At 45.0% G+C, this 19,273-nt stretch overlaps 1 protein-coding gene across 8 annotated transcripts in view; it reads right to left on the bottom strand.

Annotated features, from left to right (window-relative positions):
* LOC141057065 (ankyrin repeat and fibronectin type-III domain-containing protein 1-like) overlaps positions 1–19,273 on the bottom strand; it is a 314,853-nt gene that overhangs the window by 37,103 nt on the left and 258,477 nt on the right. For all 8 annotated transcript variants that reach the window (XM_073553577.1, XM_073553576.1, XM_073553579.1 and 5 more), the window contains 9 exons: positions 9,617–9,818; positions 9,162–9,369; positions 8,767–8,961; positions 7,642–7,755; positions 6,390–6,487; positions 2,831–2,921; positions 1,568–1,675; positions 1,265–1,364; positions 445–577 (listed from right to left, as the gene is read on the bottom strand). In XM_073553577.1, the coding sequence (XP_073409678.1) occupies positions 445–577; positions 1,265–1,364; positions 1,568–1,675; positions 2,831–2,921; positions 6,390–6,487; positions 7,642–7,755; positions 8,767–8,961; positions 9,162–9,369; positions 9,617–9,818 (1,249 nt within the window). The remainder of the gene's footprint in view (positions 1–444; positions 578–1,264; positions 1,365–1,567; positions 1,676–2,830; positions 2,922–6,389; positions 6,488–7,641; positions 7,756–8,766; positions 8,962–9,161; positions 9,370–9,616; positions 9,819–19,273) is intronic.

The raw sequence follows: 19,273 nt of genomic DNA, 5'->3' as shown, positions 1-19,273 counted from the left end.
GGTAATCCCCTTTCATAAAACCCCTTTACCAGGCGCATTTATTAAAAACAAACTATGCTTCTCTCACCCTTATCAGGTCTAGTTCTTGCTCTCTGCTATTGTCTACAACACTGATGTCATGTCAACAGCACTGCAGCCAATCAGTGAACTCAGCAGCTCATGCTGCTTACACGGTCAGAGCCGCTGAGGTCACTGATTGGCTGCAGCGATGTCAACATAACATCAGCACTGCAGAAAATAACAGACATCGGGAGCAACGGTGGAGACCGAGCATTGGACGTGGGGAGGGTAAGTAAAGAACTTTTTTTTTTGTTCTTAATTTACCGGGGAAAGCGAAATAACTCCTTTAAATGGTCCTGCCTAAATCAAATGAATGTGCAGGGTGTGATACCAAGTACCAGTAACTACTGGTATGACAGTACCTCGCGTGGCAGCAGGTCTCACCTTAGTGAACCACAGGAAGTCCTGCATGAGGAGACAGGAGTAGGAGTCGTCTATCTCCACCACCGGGATCTGGTCTTCATGAGTCACTAGAATATTGTCATCCTTATAAAATATGGACGCCAAATACAGACCCCTGGAAATGGAATAGAAACATCTCAAATAAAGTGAAACTGTAGGCAGGAGGCTACAGAGCAGGATGAGCTGATCAGGTTGGAAACGTTTCAGTAAAGCTTGCAATTTATTCAATGAATAGGACCACCCACTTGGCTCATATACATACAAACACCAGGGATTTCAGTGATTGCCTACAGTCATACAGGGAATACTGACAATCCCTGATGTTTGCATGCTTATGAGTCCAGTGGGCGGTCCTACTAGTGATTGACAGCTCTCTGCATACACAGTCATACAGGGAAGACAGACATAGAGAGCTGTCAATCACTGGTAGGACCGCCCACTGGACTCAATGAATACAATACCAGTTATACTGGATCTTTTACTATAAACCTATATATCATTCTGCTCAGTTTCTCTGGGCCGTGATGTCCACAGATTGGATGATTTATGCAACGTTGACAGGTTTGAATTAATCTACACTTTTGACTTGTTGTTAATTCAACCCCTACCATGTGGTTTCCCAACCACGACCTATTCAATGATCAAGCACTACCCCCCGTAAAAACCAAATCTTGCTCCACTGTCCAGCTCGGAGTTATACATTGGGACGTATGCTGTATTTCCGATAAACCTAGTGAGAAAACACCGTTAGGTATCATCAAACAGGCGACAGACCAGCTGTGGTGCCCCCCTTGTACAATACCTTCTGAGACCTTTTAGAAACTTGCTGCTCGTATGGAAAAGATGCTTCAAGCTTTTCGACACTGAATGTTTTCTGCTCTGCGGCTGGTTCTTGAACGGCTCTGGAACAGAAATGACATCTGAATACAACACCTATGCAATGAAACATCTCCGAAGACCACCTTATCCTGGCTCTCTGAAGACCACTCCCCTAAGAGATCACTGCTCAATTCCGTATTGTCGGACACCAGGCAGTATAGACAGTCTCTCACACACGGATATGTACGTTATTGATTTGCCAATATAGATGGCAACGACATCTTACCGTGGCACACACAATGCTGGTGACCGGTCTTCACCTGACTGAGCAGAAGATCTAGGGCTTCTGCCTGGCCCCTTCTTCTTGGTGGCCGACCATCGTACTCACGCCAGTCTAGAGAACAGCAATGGGAAAGTATTGGTGCATTCTCTCGCCCCAGATTGTTATGCATATATGTTCTTTATATCTGTTTAGACTCTTCAACAATTATATATTATTGCTTCAATGCATTGGAGGATAAATGATATAGTAATTTTGCAAACAGAAACACATAGGTAAGTATACAATCTCAGCCACAAAATGGAAGAACACTTGATACCAGCATATGGGGCACGTAATCGTAGCTCAGCTGTTTAAATAGCCTTTAAAGGGAACCTGTCACATCCCTAAACGCAATTTATCTGCAGATATAGTAATCTGCAAGTAGATGAGATTACTGGAGAAGAAAATATGTTTTATTCTCCCTGTACCTGCTCACTTTCAGTCATCGGAGCATGGCAGGGAGAACTTTCAATCATCTCTGAGTGAGCGCGGCTGTGATTTATTCCCCTGGCACCTTGATTGACAGCCTGCTGTGCAGACACACGGCACACAATGCTGCAGAGCAGGCTGTCCATCAAGGTGTCGGGGAATGATTACAGCTCATTGACAGAAGTATATTGAGTGGTGACTGTAACCGCAATGCCCCAATGACTAGAAGTAAGTGCGCAGGGAGAATAAAACTTCACGTTCTCCCTGTAGATGCGCTTTCTGTAAGCCGATTACGCAGGACTTAAATGCTGTTCATCTGTAGATCACCCCTATATCTGTAGGTAAAGAGAGGTTCTGGACATGATAGGTTCCCTTTAAATATGCTCAAGGACGGAACTTGCCCACAGAAGTCTTAGCTTCTAGTACCATGTAAGAGAGGAAGAAGGGAAGCTACACAACCGAGGCAAAGTGAGTGGACAGAATATCCTTCATGGAGAACGGAATCGGAGCTCTGGACCTGCAGATCCACAAGCAGACTAGTCAAAAAATAATGGGAGTCAGAAAATGGCTGAGAATACAGCGCTGCTTCTCCCGCCTTAGCTACATCGGTGCATATGGGATTCCACCTTTTTCCATGACAATAGTCTACATGCTCTTCTAACCCCATTTTGTCATGGACAAGGTACATACCATAGTGATTATATATATTTATACAGCTATTTATACTGGTCTCTCTAGAACTGATAGATCACAATAATACCATGTATCCAAGGAGCTGTGAGAATGTGATACACTTACTGGATGGGATGGCAAATGCTGGGAGCGACGTCTGCGGAGACCCCCAACCTTTCATATTATATGCAGAAACCTGGACATAATATCTTGTGCCCTGTGAACAATCATATGTTTTAGAAGGACACACGCTTCATGCACATATACACATGTACTGTCACATGTGCCACGTACAGCACACGCACGACATCGTATTGCCCAGCAGAACCAATAAGAAGCCCGCAGGAGACATCTGGATGCATCCTCTGTGTTAGCCGGCCATGCTCCCATGTGCCCAGTCACTTTGCTTGTTGACCCTTCCCCTGTTGCCGGCCTGGCTAGCCACACATATCTGTCCTGATTACCGGAGCAGTTCTACTTCCATCCCTGACCCCAATCTCATGATCTCGGATTGGATACGATTATAGTCGGTGGACAGCATTTAGTCGTTAGTTTGGTTACCGATCAGGACTGCACATTTCCAGTACACGTGCCCTTGGCATAATGTTTTTCTCTATCTTCCCCTCATCTGGGAAAATCAAATCACACTTAGATCAGAGTGTGATTTGTATAATTAACGTGATTCTGTCAGATGAGAGGATACAGGGTTGTCTGCACCTGCCCCAACAGACGGTCATCAATTTATTCCTACATTTCCAGGAGGAATAACAGAGGAACAGTGCACGAATCACACGTGGAAGCCACCAATCTTCTCCAGGGTATCAGCTGCCTTTGTGATTGTCATTGAGCTCCAGTACTGTCCGCTCCTATGTAATGTGAGCCAGGAATCAATGGAATTGTGTTGTGTAACACACGCCAACATCCGGAATGTCACACCTGCCTTATCACAGCTGAGAAACGTTTCAGTGTTAATCTCTGCAGTGAGAAACCAAGTCATGAATGCAATCGTGTCTGTGTTGCGGGTTTGCAGGTTGCGTTGTCAGTAGCTTAGCTGTCCAAGGTGTATGGGGGGCTTAGGAGGTAGTGTGAAGGGTGGGTGGTTGGGCTGATCGCTGGTCGGCAGCTATCTCAGCTGAGCGCTCCTGTATTCTCTATTAGAGTCGCAGCCGACATCTTTGCTGGTGGCTTATATTAATGAGAACAAAAGGATTGGCAGTCCAAAATCATCTGTCCATGGCCCCCATACACATTAGACTGTCAGCTGAACCCATCAATATCAGCAGGTTTGGTGCAAGTTAGTCTGATGTGTATGGGGGGCTCAGGATCCCAGTGTAGGCACATTATTAGTCTGATGTGTATGGGGGCTCAGGATCCCAGTGTAGGCACATTATTAGTCTGATGTGTATGGGGGCTCAGGATCCCAGTGTAGGCACGTTACTCTCATGTGTATGGGGGCTTAGGATCCCACTGCAGGCACATTATTAGTCTGATGTGTATGGGGGCTCAGGATCCCAGTGTAGGCACATTATTAGTCTGATGTGTATGGGGGCTCAGGATCCCAGTGTAGTCACATTATTAGTCTGATGTGTATGGAGGCTCAGGATCCCAGTGTAGTCACATTATTAGTCTGATGTGTATGGGGGCTCAGGATCCCAGTGTAGGCATGTTACTCTGATGTGTATGGGGGCTCAGGATCCCAGTGTAGGCACGTTACTCTGATGTGTATGGGGGCTCAGGATCCCAGTGTAGTCACATTATTAGTCTGATGTGTATGGGGGCTCAGGATCCCAGTGTAGGCACATTATTAGTCTGATGTGTATGGGGGCTCAGGATCCCAGTGTAGTCACATTATTAGTCTGATGTGTATGGAGGCTCAGGATCCCAGTGTAGTCACATTATTAGTCTGATGTGTATGGAGGCTCAGGATCCCAGTGTAGTCACATTATTAGTCTGATGTGTATGGGGGCTCAGGATCTCAGTGTAGGCACGTTACTCTGATGTGTATGGGGGCTCAGGATCCCAGTGTAGTCACATTATTAGTCTGATGTGTATGGGGGCTCAGGATCCCAGTGTAGGCACGTTACTCTGATGTGTATGGGGGCTCAGGATCCCAGTGTAGGCACGTTACTCTGATGTGTATGGGGGCTCAGGATCCCAGTGTAGGCACGTTACTCTGATGTGTATGGGGGCTCAGGATCCTAGTGTAGTCACATTATTAGTCTGATGTGTATGGGGGCTCAGGATCCCAGTGTAGGCACATTATTAGTCTGATGTGTATGGGGGCTCAGGATCCCAGTGTAGTCACATTATTAGTCTGATGTGTATGGAGGCTCAGGATCCCAGTGTAGTCACATTATTAGTCTGATGTGTATGGAGGCTCAGGATTCCAGTGTAGTCACATTATTAGTCTGATGTGTATGGGGGCTCAGGATCCCAGTGTAGGCACGTTACTCTGATGTGTATGGGGGCTCAGGATCCCAGTGTAGGCACGTTACTCTGATGTGTATGGAGGCTCAGGATCCCAGTGCAGGCACATTACTCTGATGTGTGTGGGGGGCTCAGGATCCCAGTGCAGGCACAATTCTGCACTGGCAGCAGAGGTTCGGGAAATCATTGTTGGGGATGCAGATACAGCTGTCATGCCAGTTTTCAGAGAGATAAAACAGCACGGCTCACCGGCCCCCCCCCCCCCCCCCCCCCCCCCCCCCCCCGACCAGCCTGTGACCTTGTTCGCTGTAGGGGGTTGAGCCACAGAGATAGAAAAGGTGATGGAGTGGAGTCACAGCTCCTGTTCTCCAATTAGCTATGGAGCTGGTGAGAGGGTTTTGATCTGAGTAGGTGGCGGGTGGCCAAGTCCTGATTTAACTTGAGCGTTGGGATAAAGGGTGGGAGTAATGACAGACACTTGTAGGAGACGCCTGAATCAAGGACCTAATATTATCTGTACATGGAAGGGGATAGGGAATTTGCAAGAGACGTAATTAGGAATTTGATCATTATTTCCCAGGCCGAGAAACTTGCTTTGCAAATGTGCATTCACCTGCCACATTGTCTACGGCCCATCTGCTCCACCGTCGTCTAGCCAGGAGAACCTTGCGCCACCAGACAAGGCGGCTCTGCCACGGAAACGCCGGGCCATTCATTATCACCAGTATAATGGCTACGGCTTAGGGGAAGACTTATACCCTCCATGCACAGGGAAAAAAACAATAGCCTTTCACTAACACACAGGATATGCAGCTGTTGCAAAACTACAAATCCCAGCATAGCAGGAAAGAAGTTGTGGTTTTACAAAAGCTGGTGAGTCCCCACTTGGGGAACAGTCTCCTAAAAGAGCCTTTGAAAATGGGGAAATATTCTCACCATTCACATTATTTTCTAGCAGTCAGTGAATGGAAACTCATAGCAGCCAACAGCTGATGAGCTTGTTACAATGTATCAGTCTCTTACACACTGATACAAAACTACAGCTGTGTGAGCAGGAAAAAAATCATCAGAATGGGCTTTCAGGCTTGAAAGTGTGAATGGAAACCTTTTTATATAACACCAGTAAGCAGGGTATTTGGAAGTAGTGATGAATTAAAACAAAAAAGTAGAAACCTTCTGTAAATAACTTAGGGATAAAACACACATTCAATCTCATCATACAGTATATTCAGTGTAGCTGTGTAAAAAAAAATCTTACCGAAACCAGACCCCGGATGTTGAACTGTAAGTTTCTCAGCTTCTCAATGACGACTTCTCCCACATTGGGAGAGAACGAGGATGACAAACTCCATTCCACTATAAAACATCAAAAAGAAATATTTACACGGTATCTACAAACCACTGGCACTAACTACCACCATTCTCCACCAACTGGTAATGTCCAGTAAAGCACTCTAGACCACCAGGGAGATTGGCCTCATTTATAATCCCTGGTGGTCTAGCGTGATGTACTGAAGAGCCGTATGATTAAACTGGTATTATTGGTAGAGAAAAATCATAGTATATGCCATAAGTCTCTTACAGACAAGACTGCCTCCTCTATACGCACCCCGACCCCTGTCTCACCTAGTGAAGAGTCTGCAGAGAATGATTGCAGAGGGGCCTGCGATGATTGGGGGACCCCAGACAGAATTGTAGGTCCAAAAGAACATGCCATAAATGTCCGAGTTGGCGATAACCCTTTAGAATGGATATTTTCATTAGCCCCTTCCCATCTCAAACCACCAGGAATAATAGGTGCTTAGCGGTTACCACCAGATATTAACCCTTTATCAACTTAAACCACCAAGGATAAAAGAGGGATATTCCCATCTTCATAGATAAGTGTAAAAACAATCACTTTTGCAGTTTACGGTTTGTTAAAATTTTCAGCCATTGTCGAGATATTAACACTTTTCTTTTGTTTACAGCTTTTTGCCTAGGTGACCGACCGCTGCTGTCTAGAAGCATTAGTCGAACATGCAAAGTGATTGAAAGCACTTTGGATGTTGAGCTTGTAAGCACTGCTTTGAAGCCGGCCAGGATCACTGCAGCGTGCTGTTATCTCCTAATCTTAAGCGCAGCCCTTACAAGCTAGACAGCGGCGGTGGTCGATCTCGTAGGCGACGAGCTTTAAACAAAAGAAAAGTGTTAATATTTCAAGAATGGCTGCAAATTTTAATAAACAGTAAATTGCAAAAGTGCTTTATTTACAAGTCATATACGATAATATCCATCTATGAAGATGAGAATAACCCTTTAATGATTGATTGCTAACCCAGCAGAAATATGATCACTAACCACTATATGAAATATGTGTAATATAATGTGAAAAGTTGGCAAAGTTATCATTGGCATCGATGCCCTGGCATTGCCCTGTAAGAATCTGGTGTCTTCGGTAATGAGCTTTAATATTATTTTCTAACGCTATTTTAGCATGTGAAGAGTGAATGGACCGTTTTGGTCATTACCTTTGTATTTTGTGACAACGGCTGAGTTGACGCTCAGCGGCTCCTGGAATGTAAGTCGCAGGGTGGTGCTGCTGGTGACGGCCAGGCGTACATTGGTCGGGGGATCCGGCGCACCTACAAACGGCACAGAAGATTCACATTATGCTTCTTATGTATAATGGGTTAATAAGTGGTAAATATTTGACATATTCAGACCTCCCTTATATTTCAATTTTCAAGATTTCTGCTTGATGTCATTGAATGGAAATAGTCTTGTTTCTATGGAGAGGCTGGTCTTCTCTGTGGTAATAAGTGATACATTTGTGATATGACCAGGATGGCTTTCAGTCCCTAAGTAGAGGTAATACTGTTGCTAGTCACTAACTGCAGACAGAGATCTTAGAAATAACGAAGAATGGAAACAAAGAATGAGTAGATCAAGGATAGCTGCCATTATTACGGTTCCTGTAGCATTAATATCAAAGTGCTATGGATTTAAAGGGGTTGTCTGGGACTTTAACACTGATGGCCTATCCTTAGGATAGCTTGTCAATGTCTGATCGGTGGGGGTGCGACACCCATGATTGTCAACTGTATAGTGGCCGCCGTCGGTTATTGCACATCTGCCAACTATTCAAACCAATAGGGGTGAATGAGCTATACCCGGCCGCGGCCACTATTCCGCCAATGGAATGAGCAGTTATGGCTGCCGCCGACACTGGGAACAGCTGATCAGCGGGGGTCTCACTTAAGGATAAGCCATCAATGGTAAAGTCCTGGACAAATCCCTTTAATGAAGGAGGTCAGCCTAAGTTTGGTCTGGAGTGCAGAATGACCTTTACTTATTACATACTTGTCAGCACTACTAGAATGTCCAGGATGCTGCCGGAAAGGAGGGAGATGTCCAGGACTCCTGAAAGAGTTGGAAAATCTCCTGTTCACTAATGAAACTTTCCAAAGTTCTAGTAGACATTGGGATGTTTCATCATTTGACAGAGGTCCAAGATTAAGCGCACATTTAAAAGTGCATGACAGAGGCATAAGGGGGTGTGAAAGAGGCACGCAGGTGGTATGGAGGGAGCCCGGCGTGCCGCGATCAATAACCTCTAGGAAAGACGTCCATACAAGTTGTCAAGTAGGACTTACGCGCATGCTCAAATCCAGCTTTCATGCGTTTGTAGAGCCGGTATCTCCATTCCCACGATTTCAGCTGCTTTTCTTTCTCTGAACAGTCTACATTGGGGGCTTCATTGACCACTTGAGCAGTGAGGTCGTTCACCCTTTGCTCCGCCTCCCGGACTAGTGTAGACAGATGGAGTGATCGGCTTTCCAAGCTCATGACTATAGAGAGACAGAATGACTATAGTTACTTGTGTGCTGTGAAATTGAAAAAAAATAAATGGGTCAGCAGCATTTTTCCAGAAAGGGTGTCACTCTGGCCTATAGGATATGCCTGGTATTGCAGCTCCAACAAAGGACATGTTTAGTGAGTGTACGCGAGTAAGTGACACCGTGCACAGCGGACATCTCCCTATACTCACAGTGTGGACTTTCCTTGGCTCCCGCCTGCAGTAGTGTCTTAGCGATTGGCGCATTATTGGTCATAATGGCGATATCCAGCGGCAGGAGCCCCTCACTATTAGGAGTGTTGAGGTCCAGCTCCTCCACACTGTATTGCTTCAATAGTTCCTGCACCCGGTCGAGATCTTGCATTTCAACTGCCTCAAAGAGAGCAGCGTTCCCCTGAAACTGCACAAGAAAAGACCAATTTCTATATGTAACGACTAATATTAAGTGGCCTGAAAAGGCAGCAGATGAATGGAAGGGTTTGTATTCTGTAACCATGGAGACACATAGAACAGCATGGGAGCTATATACACAAAACGGTAGGACTTTTTCAAGCAAGACTATATATGAAAATTGCTTTTACTTCTTATTTTGCATTCACTGGAGCAGCCAGAAAAAAATAATTTGGGGTCATATACTCTGGACATACAAGACATGACTTCCGCAGCCTCTCCTTTTCATTCCGCGCTGCCAGGCTGCCTTCGTCAAAAGAAGTGTAGTTGACCCTGAACTTCCCAGACAGGTTTCTGTAGAGTCTCTTGGCAGCATTGGGCGATGAGGGGCCTGACGGCTTCTTGGGCTGTCCCATCTGGAGGTCCCTCATCTGCTGCGTCATTTTTGGTGGGGAAGACCTAAGTTGGAGAGAGAGGAAAGAGTAAGAGCATGTTCTGCACGCCACGACTGACCCTTTAAGACAGAAATGACAACTAAAAGACTTGTATATTTTACCATCTGTCATTAATCACCTGCCATTAAAGGGAATGTTCACCACTGAGTCTTTTTAGATTTTTAGCAATAAATGGGGATCACATGGGAACACCACCACTGATTTCGAAATGAAGGGGCCACAGTGGCCCGAGAACGTGTTGTGAAGGTTACCAAGCTTATGTGTGTCACTGCAGACCCTCACTAATGACGTCTTCTTGTGATACCCAATGAAGGTCCCAGTCTGGCTCCAAAATACGAAGCAAGACATTAGGGCACATGCACATGATGCAGATTTTCTGTGGCGAAATAGGCATGTAGAACATGCAAAATTTGATGCAGATTTTTGGTGAATTTCACCTTCTACTTTGCAATAGGTAAAATCCGCAGAATCCGCACCACAGCTCAGTTTATGCACAGGGTACAGATGACACTTTAAAAGCTCCTCTATGTAGCTGCTACTATATTTTGCTGTGGATTTCCCGCATGCAAATCTGCACCAGCTATGCATGGTGTGCATTTATCCTAAGGAAACACACTTATTTCCACTTTGAGCGTTTCATTGTTGGCAGCGCCTTTTGTTATCCTCCCAGTCACATAAGCTTTCATGATGGTCCCTTTATTGTTCAGTCTTGGGTTTAGCTTGGTACATTATCAATGACTGCAGGGGCTCAGGCTGCCCCCATCCCATTTTTTGCATTTTCTGATTGGCTTCTGTATATAAACACAAGCACTGCAGTAAACAAAGCAGTAAGACTGTGCATAGAGAGCGGACCTACAGTATAAACTGCAAGGCACAAAGTCACCACGCAAACTTACAGGGGACCTGTCACTTACCATAAATATGTAATGTTTTCCCCCCGGTGTAAATATTGCTGTTTTCCTGAATCTGGCGCAGTTTTTCTTTTGTTCCTGCGCCTCTCCGTCCCTGAGTTATGGCCTCCTCTTTACTGCATATAAATCTATTCTTTTTAGCCATCTGGGAGTGATTCTCAAGAACATGCCCACAAAGAAGAGTTGAGGAGTCCACCCATTTGGCTAAAATGGCTACATTTACACAAAGAATAGGAGACCATATCTCATGAACAGAGAGGCGCAGGAAAAAAAGTAAAACAACTCCGGATTCAGGAGAACAGCGACATTTTCACCAGGTAACAATATGACATATATATGGCAAATGACCCGTCCCCTTTAACGTGCGATCATTTGTACTTGGATGCGCTTGGTTTCATCTTAATCTTTGTTTAAGAAGCCCTATTTATGGAGCGCAGGAAGAGAATGGCCTTACGAGGGATTTGTTTCACAAACTTGAGACAGATGTATACACAGTTAGGAAATTGTTTCTCCATGTGGCGCAGGGAGATGACCTCATGAACACATTTATTACACGGCAGTGTCACAACACGTCTCATTCTCCCCAGGAGTGTTATGGTAGGCCTGGCACCCCTTAATCGGATACCCTATACGATTTACAGTAGCAGGCGGGACGGACGTCTTCTTTTCATCTGTTAACCGTCTTTGTGCCAGACTAGGTGCGGAGCGGTCTGTCAGACTGTCTCTGTGGGGGGAGCAAACAAGTCAAACATATCCCAATAAGAACTGGCGTCCCCCGTGCAAGAATTCGTTCTGGAGACGGTGCCACTTCAAACCATTTAAATACGGCGCTGGTGGGAGACGGGTGAGAATTCCTCCGACTGTCTCCATAGGAATCGGGCCTATAATGTGGCCTATACTCCACTTAATGAGGCCGGGCTGCCCGTCTAGGGGCCCTGCCTGCCGCTTAAGAATACACCAGGCTGCCACTTATAAGCCATCACCCTGGTGGCCCCGGCCGCGGATCTGCACTATATAAAGCGCCCAATAATGCAGGTTTACATTGACCATGCTAATTGTAGCAGCCATACGCAGTCTGGGGAACAGGTGGCTAGTAATCTGGCTAATTGCTGTATATTTTTGTGCTCAGATTGCCTTCCTGTGGCCGTAGAGCTCCGATCATTCTCGCTCTCAGACACGGGCCGCCGTCTTGTTGTATAGCCGGCTATTTCCCGCAGCCCTCCCTTCTCTTCCCTCGTGGCCAGTACAAGTTCATGCTAAATATGGCTACTTTCGATCTCCAGGGTGAAACTTGAACCTCGGCACCAGGCTGACTGGAATCGGCACAGGGTCGGGGTTACGAGGACCACACATTCCCACTTTATACACCCCCCGGCCCAGCTTGTAGCTCTCTGGGCCTCCTCAGTACTTCCGAGGGCTATTTCCATTACAATAGGTAATTCTATAGCTGAAGTCTATATATACTGTATAGATATATATATATATTTCGGATGCCGTTGACAGCGCAGGACCGAGGAGTATACAGTAGAACATGGTGTCAGGCCTTGTTACAAGGCCACATGGCGCCAGTATACACAAGATATAGGAGAGCGCGTGTAATGTTATGTCAGTATTGCACTGCAGGATCAGACAACTTCTTTACTTTGTGCTTTAGTTTTTTACATTTCAGGCTCTCTGCTGTCAGTGAACGGATGGAGTCCACATTTACATCCAGGTGTAAGAACCTTGCCTGATCATGTCTGACCAATGTCCACATCTCGTTACACTATCCAGAATATCTGTGATCACTGACCGTAAGCAGGGAGCTGGAAAATGGAGGCAAACTGAAACGTCTACAAAATCATAGTTAGTCTGTTCTTTGTTGGCCCCATGACAACACTTCCTGCTGTGTTCTCCAGGAGATAAAACACCCCTTCTATGCTGTAGATCACCAGGAATGCTTTCACTAACCCCTACACTGGTCTAGACCACCAAGGATGTTTACATCAGCCCCTCAACTCCTCTAGACCACCAAGAATGCTTACACCCCATCCCCCACTGCTCTAGACCACCAGGGATGTTTACATCAACCCTTTCAATGCTCTAGACCACAGGAATGATTACCCCCCCCACACACACACAGCTCTAGACCACCAAGAATGCTTACACCCCCTCCCCCTATAGCTCTAGCCCACCAGGAATGCTTTCACTAAGCCCTACACTCCTAAAGACCACCAAGAATGCTTACATTCACCCAGCTCTAGAACACAAGGGATGTTTACACCATCCACCCACTACTCTAGACCACCAAGAAAGCTTACACCCCATCCCCCACTGCTCCAGATCACCAGGGATGTTTACATAAACCCTTTCAATGCTCTAAACCAACAAAAATGATTACCCCCCACACACTCACATCTCTAGACCACCAAGAAAGCTTACACCCCCTCCCCCCATAGCTCTAGCCCACCAGGAATGCTTTCACTAAGCCCTACATTCCTAAAGACCACAAATAATGCTTACATTCACCCAGCTCTAGAACACAAGGGATGTTTACACCATACACCCACAGCTCTAGACCACCAAGAAAGCTTACACCCCATCCCCCACTGCTCCAGGCCACCAGGGATGTTTACATAAACCCTTTCAATGCTCTAGACCACCAAAAATGATTACCCCCCCCACACACACATCTCTAGACCACCAAGAAAGCTTACACCCCTCCCCCCATAGCTCTAGCCCACCAGGAAGGCTTTCACTAACCCCTACATTCCTAAAGACCACAAATAATGCTTACATTCACCCAGCTCTAGAACACAAGGGATGTTTACACCATACACCCACTGCTCTAGACCACCAAGAAAGCTTACACCCCATCCCCCACTGCTCCAGACCACCAGGGATGTTTACATCAACTCTCTCAATGCTCTAGACCACCAAGAATTCTTACACCCCTCCCCCACACACAGCTCTAGACCACCAGGAATGTTTAGATCTTATCCCCACTTCTCTAAACCACCCTACAATAACCCTTTCCCTGCTCTACACCACCTGGGATGTGGATATTAACCTGTTTAGCACTCCATCCCTTGGACATGGTTGATTATTAAAAGTGCGTGTATGAAGTTACTCACCTGACATAACTTCCCTGTTCCTATAGAGCAGGGTTCCCCAACTCCAGTCCCACCAACAGATCATGTTTTCAGGATTTCCTTAGTATTGCTCATGTGATAATTGCATCACCTGTACAATACAAAGAAAATCCTGAAAACATGACCTGTTGGTGGGCCTTGAGGACTGGAGTTGGGGAACCCTGCTATAGAGAATAATTTTGGGTGACAACCCCATTTGTAGATCACAATTAACACAATGCAAAGAAGAGGAACTACAGATCCCAATGATCTGTGTGAGTATCAGTAAGGATGGGATCGATAGTTTGCATCCATACATATAAAAACAAAAATATACATTGTACTTAGTACAATATGTAATAATAAAATATTTTTACATGTGAAAATCATGGACATCAAATATCTGACACATGTAGAAGTCGGAGCCATCAGTGAGCAGAAGGGAAGATCTGGGGGTAATAATAGGATGGAGGAGGCCGTTATAGGTGTTTCTATGGTGATCGGAGCTGCCGGAGCGGATGATTAACATACGACGAGGCTGTGGGAACATACATGGAAGCCGCAGTCTGACCCCACACGAGATGGTAAATAACCCTCATTAGCGGCTCTTCCTACCCGCCTCCAGCCCGCCAATCCTTTGTAAGGAAGCAGAATATGATGATCAATATATTTCCTTTGGCGAAGGAGTAATCCTCCCCTTTAACTCTATGCACAGCCAGCCCTTGGTCAGAAGAAGAAAACACAATGTGAAATACGTAGAATCAGGCCGACGCTCGGGCACTTTTGGCCTAGAGTTTCCTGTAGATTATTCTTATTGCAAAAAAGAGGCTAAAAATTAACCATCTCCATTCATTGATCCCAAGATTAAGTGCACATTATTACGTCTTGTGCAGGGGCGAAGCGTGACACAAGGCTTCTACAAAATCATATGTCATGATCCGCCACGCAGAACTCGCCCGGGATGTAACAATATTTCAGTTTTGCCTGAAGTGTTTTCTTGAAAGCTGGAAACCCCCTTGGAAGTTGTTGTTCGGGAGCTTAAAAACAAATAAGAAGTAACAAAATTCCTAATTTTCTTTTGTTTTGTTTTTTAAAAGGTGTGTACATCTTCAATTACTTGTCAGTCCAGCTACAGCTAAAGTCACACCCATGCATGAAGGAACCATACAGCATTCTACAACTGATCTTGAGTGCCCAATATACGATAGAGTGCCCAGTATACAATAGAGTGTCCAGTATACAATACAGTGTCCAGTATGCAATAGAGTGTTCAATATACAATAGAGTGTCCAGTATGCAATAGAGTGTTCAATATACGATAGAGTGTCCAGTATGCAATAGAGTGTTCAATATACGATAGAGTGCCCAGTATACAATAGAGTGTCCAGTATACAATAGAGTGTCCAGTATGCAATAGAGTGTTCAATATACAATAGAGTGTCCAGTATGCAATAGAGTGTTCAATATACAATAGAGTGCCCAGTATACAATAGAGTGTCCAGTATGCAAGAGTGCCCAGTATAAAAAAGAGTGCCCAGTATACAAGAATGCCCAATATATAATAGATTGCCTAATATGCAATAGAGTACCCAGTATACAATAGAGTGCCCAGTATACAAGAGTGCCCAATATACAATAGCGTGCACAGTATGTAAGAGAGTGCAAAGTATACAATAGAGTGCTCAAAATACAATAGAGTGCTCTGGTAAGAGACTGCCCAATATACAATAGTGCCCAGCATACAATAGTGCCAAGTAATAGTGCCCAATATACAATACAAAAGAAAGTGCAATACACAATAGAGTGCCCAATGTACAATAATACACAATAAATTGCCCAATGTACAAGACTGCCAAATAAACAATAGAATTCTCAATATACAGAGTGTTCAGCATACAAGAGTACCCAGTATTTACCCAGCAAGTTCAGGACTTTATCCAGGTAACGGACACCAGCCATGAAAAATGGAAAACTCCTTGTCTAGGGCCACATAATTGCAGTGACTCTTCTTGTTCAAGGCCATGGGTCACATACGGTACCAGGAGTATCACTCCTTGTCCATTATCATAGGCCATAGACCTAAATACACACTGCTTACCAGTGCTATGGATTAGATACTTGCAAGGTCACATACCTGCAATATCGCTCACTGTCCTGTTTCACGGTCACATACCTGCAGTATCTATCACTGCCCTGTTCTAAGGTCACATACCTGCAGTATCTCTCACTGTCCTGTTTCACGGTCACATACCTGCAGTATCTCTCACTGTCCTGTTTCATGGTCACATACCTGCAGTATCTATCACTGTCCTGTTCTACGGTCACATACCTGCAGTATCTATCACTGTCCTGTTCTAAGGTCACATACCTGCAGTATCTATCACTGCCCTGTTCTAAGGTCACATACCTGCAGTATCTATCACTGCCCTGTTCTAAGGTCACATACCTGCAGTATCTATCACTGTCCTGTTTCACGGTCACATACCTGCAGTATCTATCACTGTCCTGTTCTAAGGTCACATACCGGCAGTATCTATCACTGCCCTGTTCTAAGGTCACATACCTGCAGTATCTATCACTGCCCTGTTCTAAGGTCACATACCTGCAGTATCTATCACTGTCCTGTTTCACGGTCACATACCTGCAGTATCTATCACTGTCCTGTTCTACGGTCACATACCTGCAGTATCTATCACTGTCCTGTTCTAAGGTCACATACCTGCAGTATCTATCACTGCCCTGTTCTAAGGTCACATACCTGCAGTATCTATCACTGTCCTGTTTCACGGTCACATACCTGCAGTATCTATCACTGCCCTGTTCTAAGGTCGCATACCTGCAGTATCTATCACTGTCCTGTTTCACGGTCACATACCTGCAGTATCTATCACTGCCCTGTTCTAAGGTCGCATACCTGCAGTATCTATCACTGTCCTGTTTCACGGTCACATACCTGCAGTATCTCTCACTGTCCTGTTTCACGGTCACATACCTGCAGTATCTATTACTGTCCTGTTCTACGGTCACATACCTGCAGTATCTCTCACTGTCCTGTTTCACGGTCACATACCTGCAGTATCTATCACTGCCCTGTTCTAAGGTCACATACCTGCAGTATCTCTCACTGTTCTGTTCTAAGGTCACATACCTGCAGTATCTCTCACTGTCCTGTTCCATGGTCACATACCTGCAGTATCTCTCACTGTTCTGTTCTAAGGTCACATACCTGCAGTATCTCTCACTGTTCTGTTCTAAGGTCACATACCTGCAGTATCTCTCACTGTCCTGTTCCATGGTCACATACCTGCAGTATCTCTCACTGTTCTGTTCTAAGGTCACATACCTGCAGTATCTCTCACTGTCCTGTTCCATGGTCACATACCTGCAGTATCTCTCACTGTCCTGTTCTAAGATCACATACCTGCAGTATCTATCACTGCCCTGTTCTAAGGTCACATACCTGCAGTATCTCTCACTGTTCTGTTCTAAGGTCACATACCTGCAGTATCTCTCACTGTCCTGTTCTAAGATCACATACCTGCAGTATCTATCACTGCCCTGTTCTAAGGTCACATACCTGCAGTATCTCTCACTGTCCTGTTCTAAGGTCACATACCTGCAGTATCTCTCACTGTCCTGTTCTAAGATCACATACCTGCAGTATCTATCACTGTCCTGTTCTAAGGTCACATACCTGCAGTAACTATCACTGCCCTGTTCTAAGGTCACATACCTGCAGTATCTATCACTGTCCTGTTCTAAGGTCACATACCTGCAGTATCTATCACTGTCCTGTTCTAAGGTCACATACCTGCAGTATCTATCACTGTCCTGTTCTAAGGTCACATACCTGCAGTATCTATCACTGCCCTGTTCTACGGTCACATACCTGCAGTATCTCTCACTGTCCTGTTCTACGGTCACATACCTGCAGTATCTCTCACTGTCCTGTTCTAAGGTCACATACCTGGAGTATCTCTCACTGTTCTGTTCTAAGGTCACATACCTGCAGTATCTCTCACTGTCCTGTTCTAAGGTCACATACCTGCAGTATCTCTCACTGTCCTGTTCTAAGGTCACATACCTGCAGTATCTCTCACTGTCCTGTTCTAAGGTCACATACCTGCAGTATCTCTCACTGTCCTGTTCTAAGGTCACATACCTGCAGTATCTATCACTGCCCTGTTCTACGGTCACATGCCTGCAGTATCTCTCACTGTCCTGTTCTAAGGTCACATACCTGCAGTATCTATCACTGTCCTGTTCTAAGGTCACATACCTGCAGTATCTATCACTGCCCTGTTCTACGGTCACATGCCTGCAGTATCTCTCTTTGTCCTGTTCTACGGTCACATACAGTTAGGTCCATATATATTTGGACAGAGACATTTTTCTAATTTTGGTTCTAGACATTACCACAATGAATTTTAAACAAAACAATTCAGATGCAGTTGAAGTTCAGACTTTGAGCTTTCATTTGAGGGTATACACATTAAAATTGGATGAAGGGTTTAGGAGTTTCAGCTCCTTAACATGTGCCACCCTGTTTTTAAAAGGGACCAAAAGTAATTGGACAGATTAAATAATTGTAAATAAAATGTTCATTTCTAATACTTGGTTGAAAACCCTTTGTTGGCAATGACTGCCTGAAGTCTTGAACTCATGGACATCACCAGGCGCTGTGTTTCCTCCTTTTTGATGCTCTGCCAGGCCTTCACTGAGGTGGTTTTCAGTTTCAGTTGGTTTTCAGCCGGAGAACTAAATAAGCCTAAAGCAAGAAATGGGAAATCTAAACTGCCCTAGAGCAGACCCCAAAGGAATAGATAGCCCCCAAAGATATATTGTCGGTGAGACAAGATGAAAACACAAACGCAGGTAGGAAAATAGACTGAGCAAACGATGGGGCCCAAACTAACTAGACAGGAAAGGAAAGACTCTGTCTGCAATCACGCAAAAAACCCTGCAAAAAATGCCCAACACGTCTGATAGAAAAAATTCTGAAGTCACTAGACTTCGCCCACTATATCAGCACTCTGGTATATTCTGAAAGCAGAGCAAAAAGAGGCCAATCTAATAAGGGACAAAAATAAACTGGCACAAACAGTAACATACACAAACAAGAAGTATTCAGCTCACCCCTCTTCACTCTTGATCACACCTCCGACGCACGGAAACACCCTGACCCGGGTGTATAGTGCATGCACAACATAAAGAAGGATTTTTCCAGCGTCTCCAGGAGATAAAATAAAAATTGCTTTATCGAGAATATAAAATCTTCATACCATCAGGTAAAAACGACATAAAGAGGCGTATGGAGGGGAGCAATTTCCTACGCGTTTCACCCTGAAAGGGCTTAATCATGGAATGCGTAAGAAAGGTCTCCAAGCAAATATTTAAACACATCAAGAAAACAGGTGAACCAATTAGATGAAAAACAC

This window comes from Dendrobates tinctorius, unplaced genomic scaffold (assembly GCF_039654945.1).
Source record: "Dendrobates tinctorius isolate UK_male_01 unplaced genomic scaffold, ASM3965494v1 ptg000202l, whole genome shotgun sequence".
Taxonomy (NCBI): Eukaryota; Metazoa; Chordata; class Amphibia; order Anura; family Dendrobatidae; genus Dendrobates; species Dendrobates tinctorius.
Note: the sequence above shows the minus strand (reverse complement) of the source record. Positions and strands in the feature narration are given on the sequence as shown.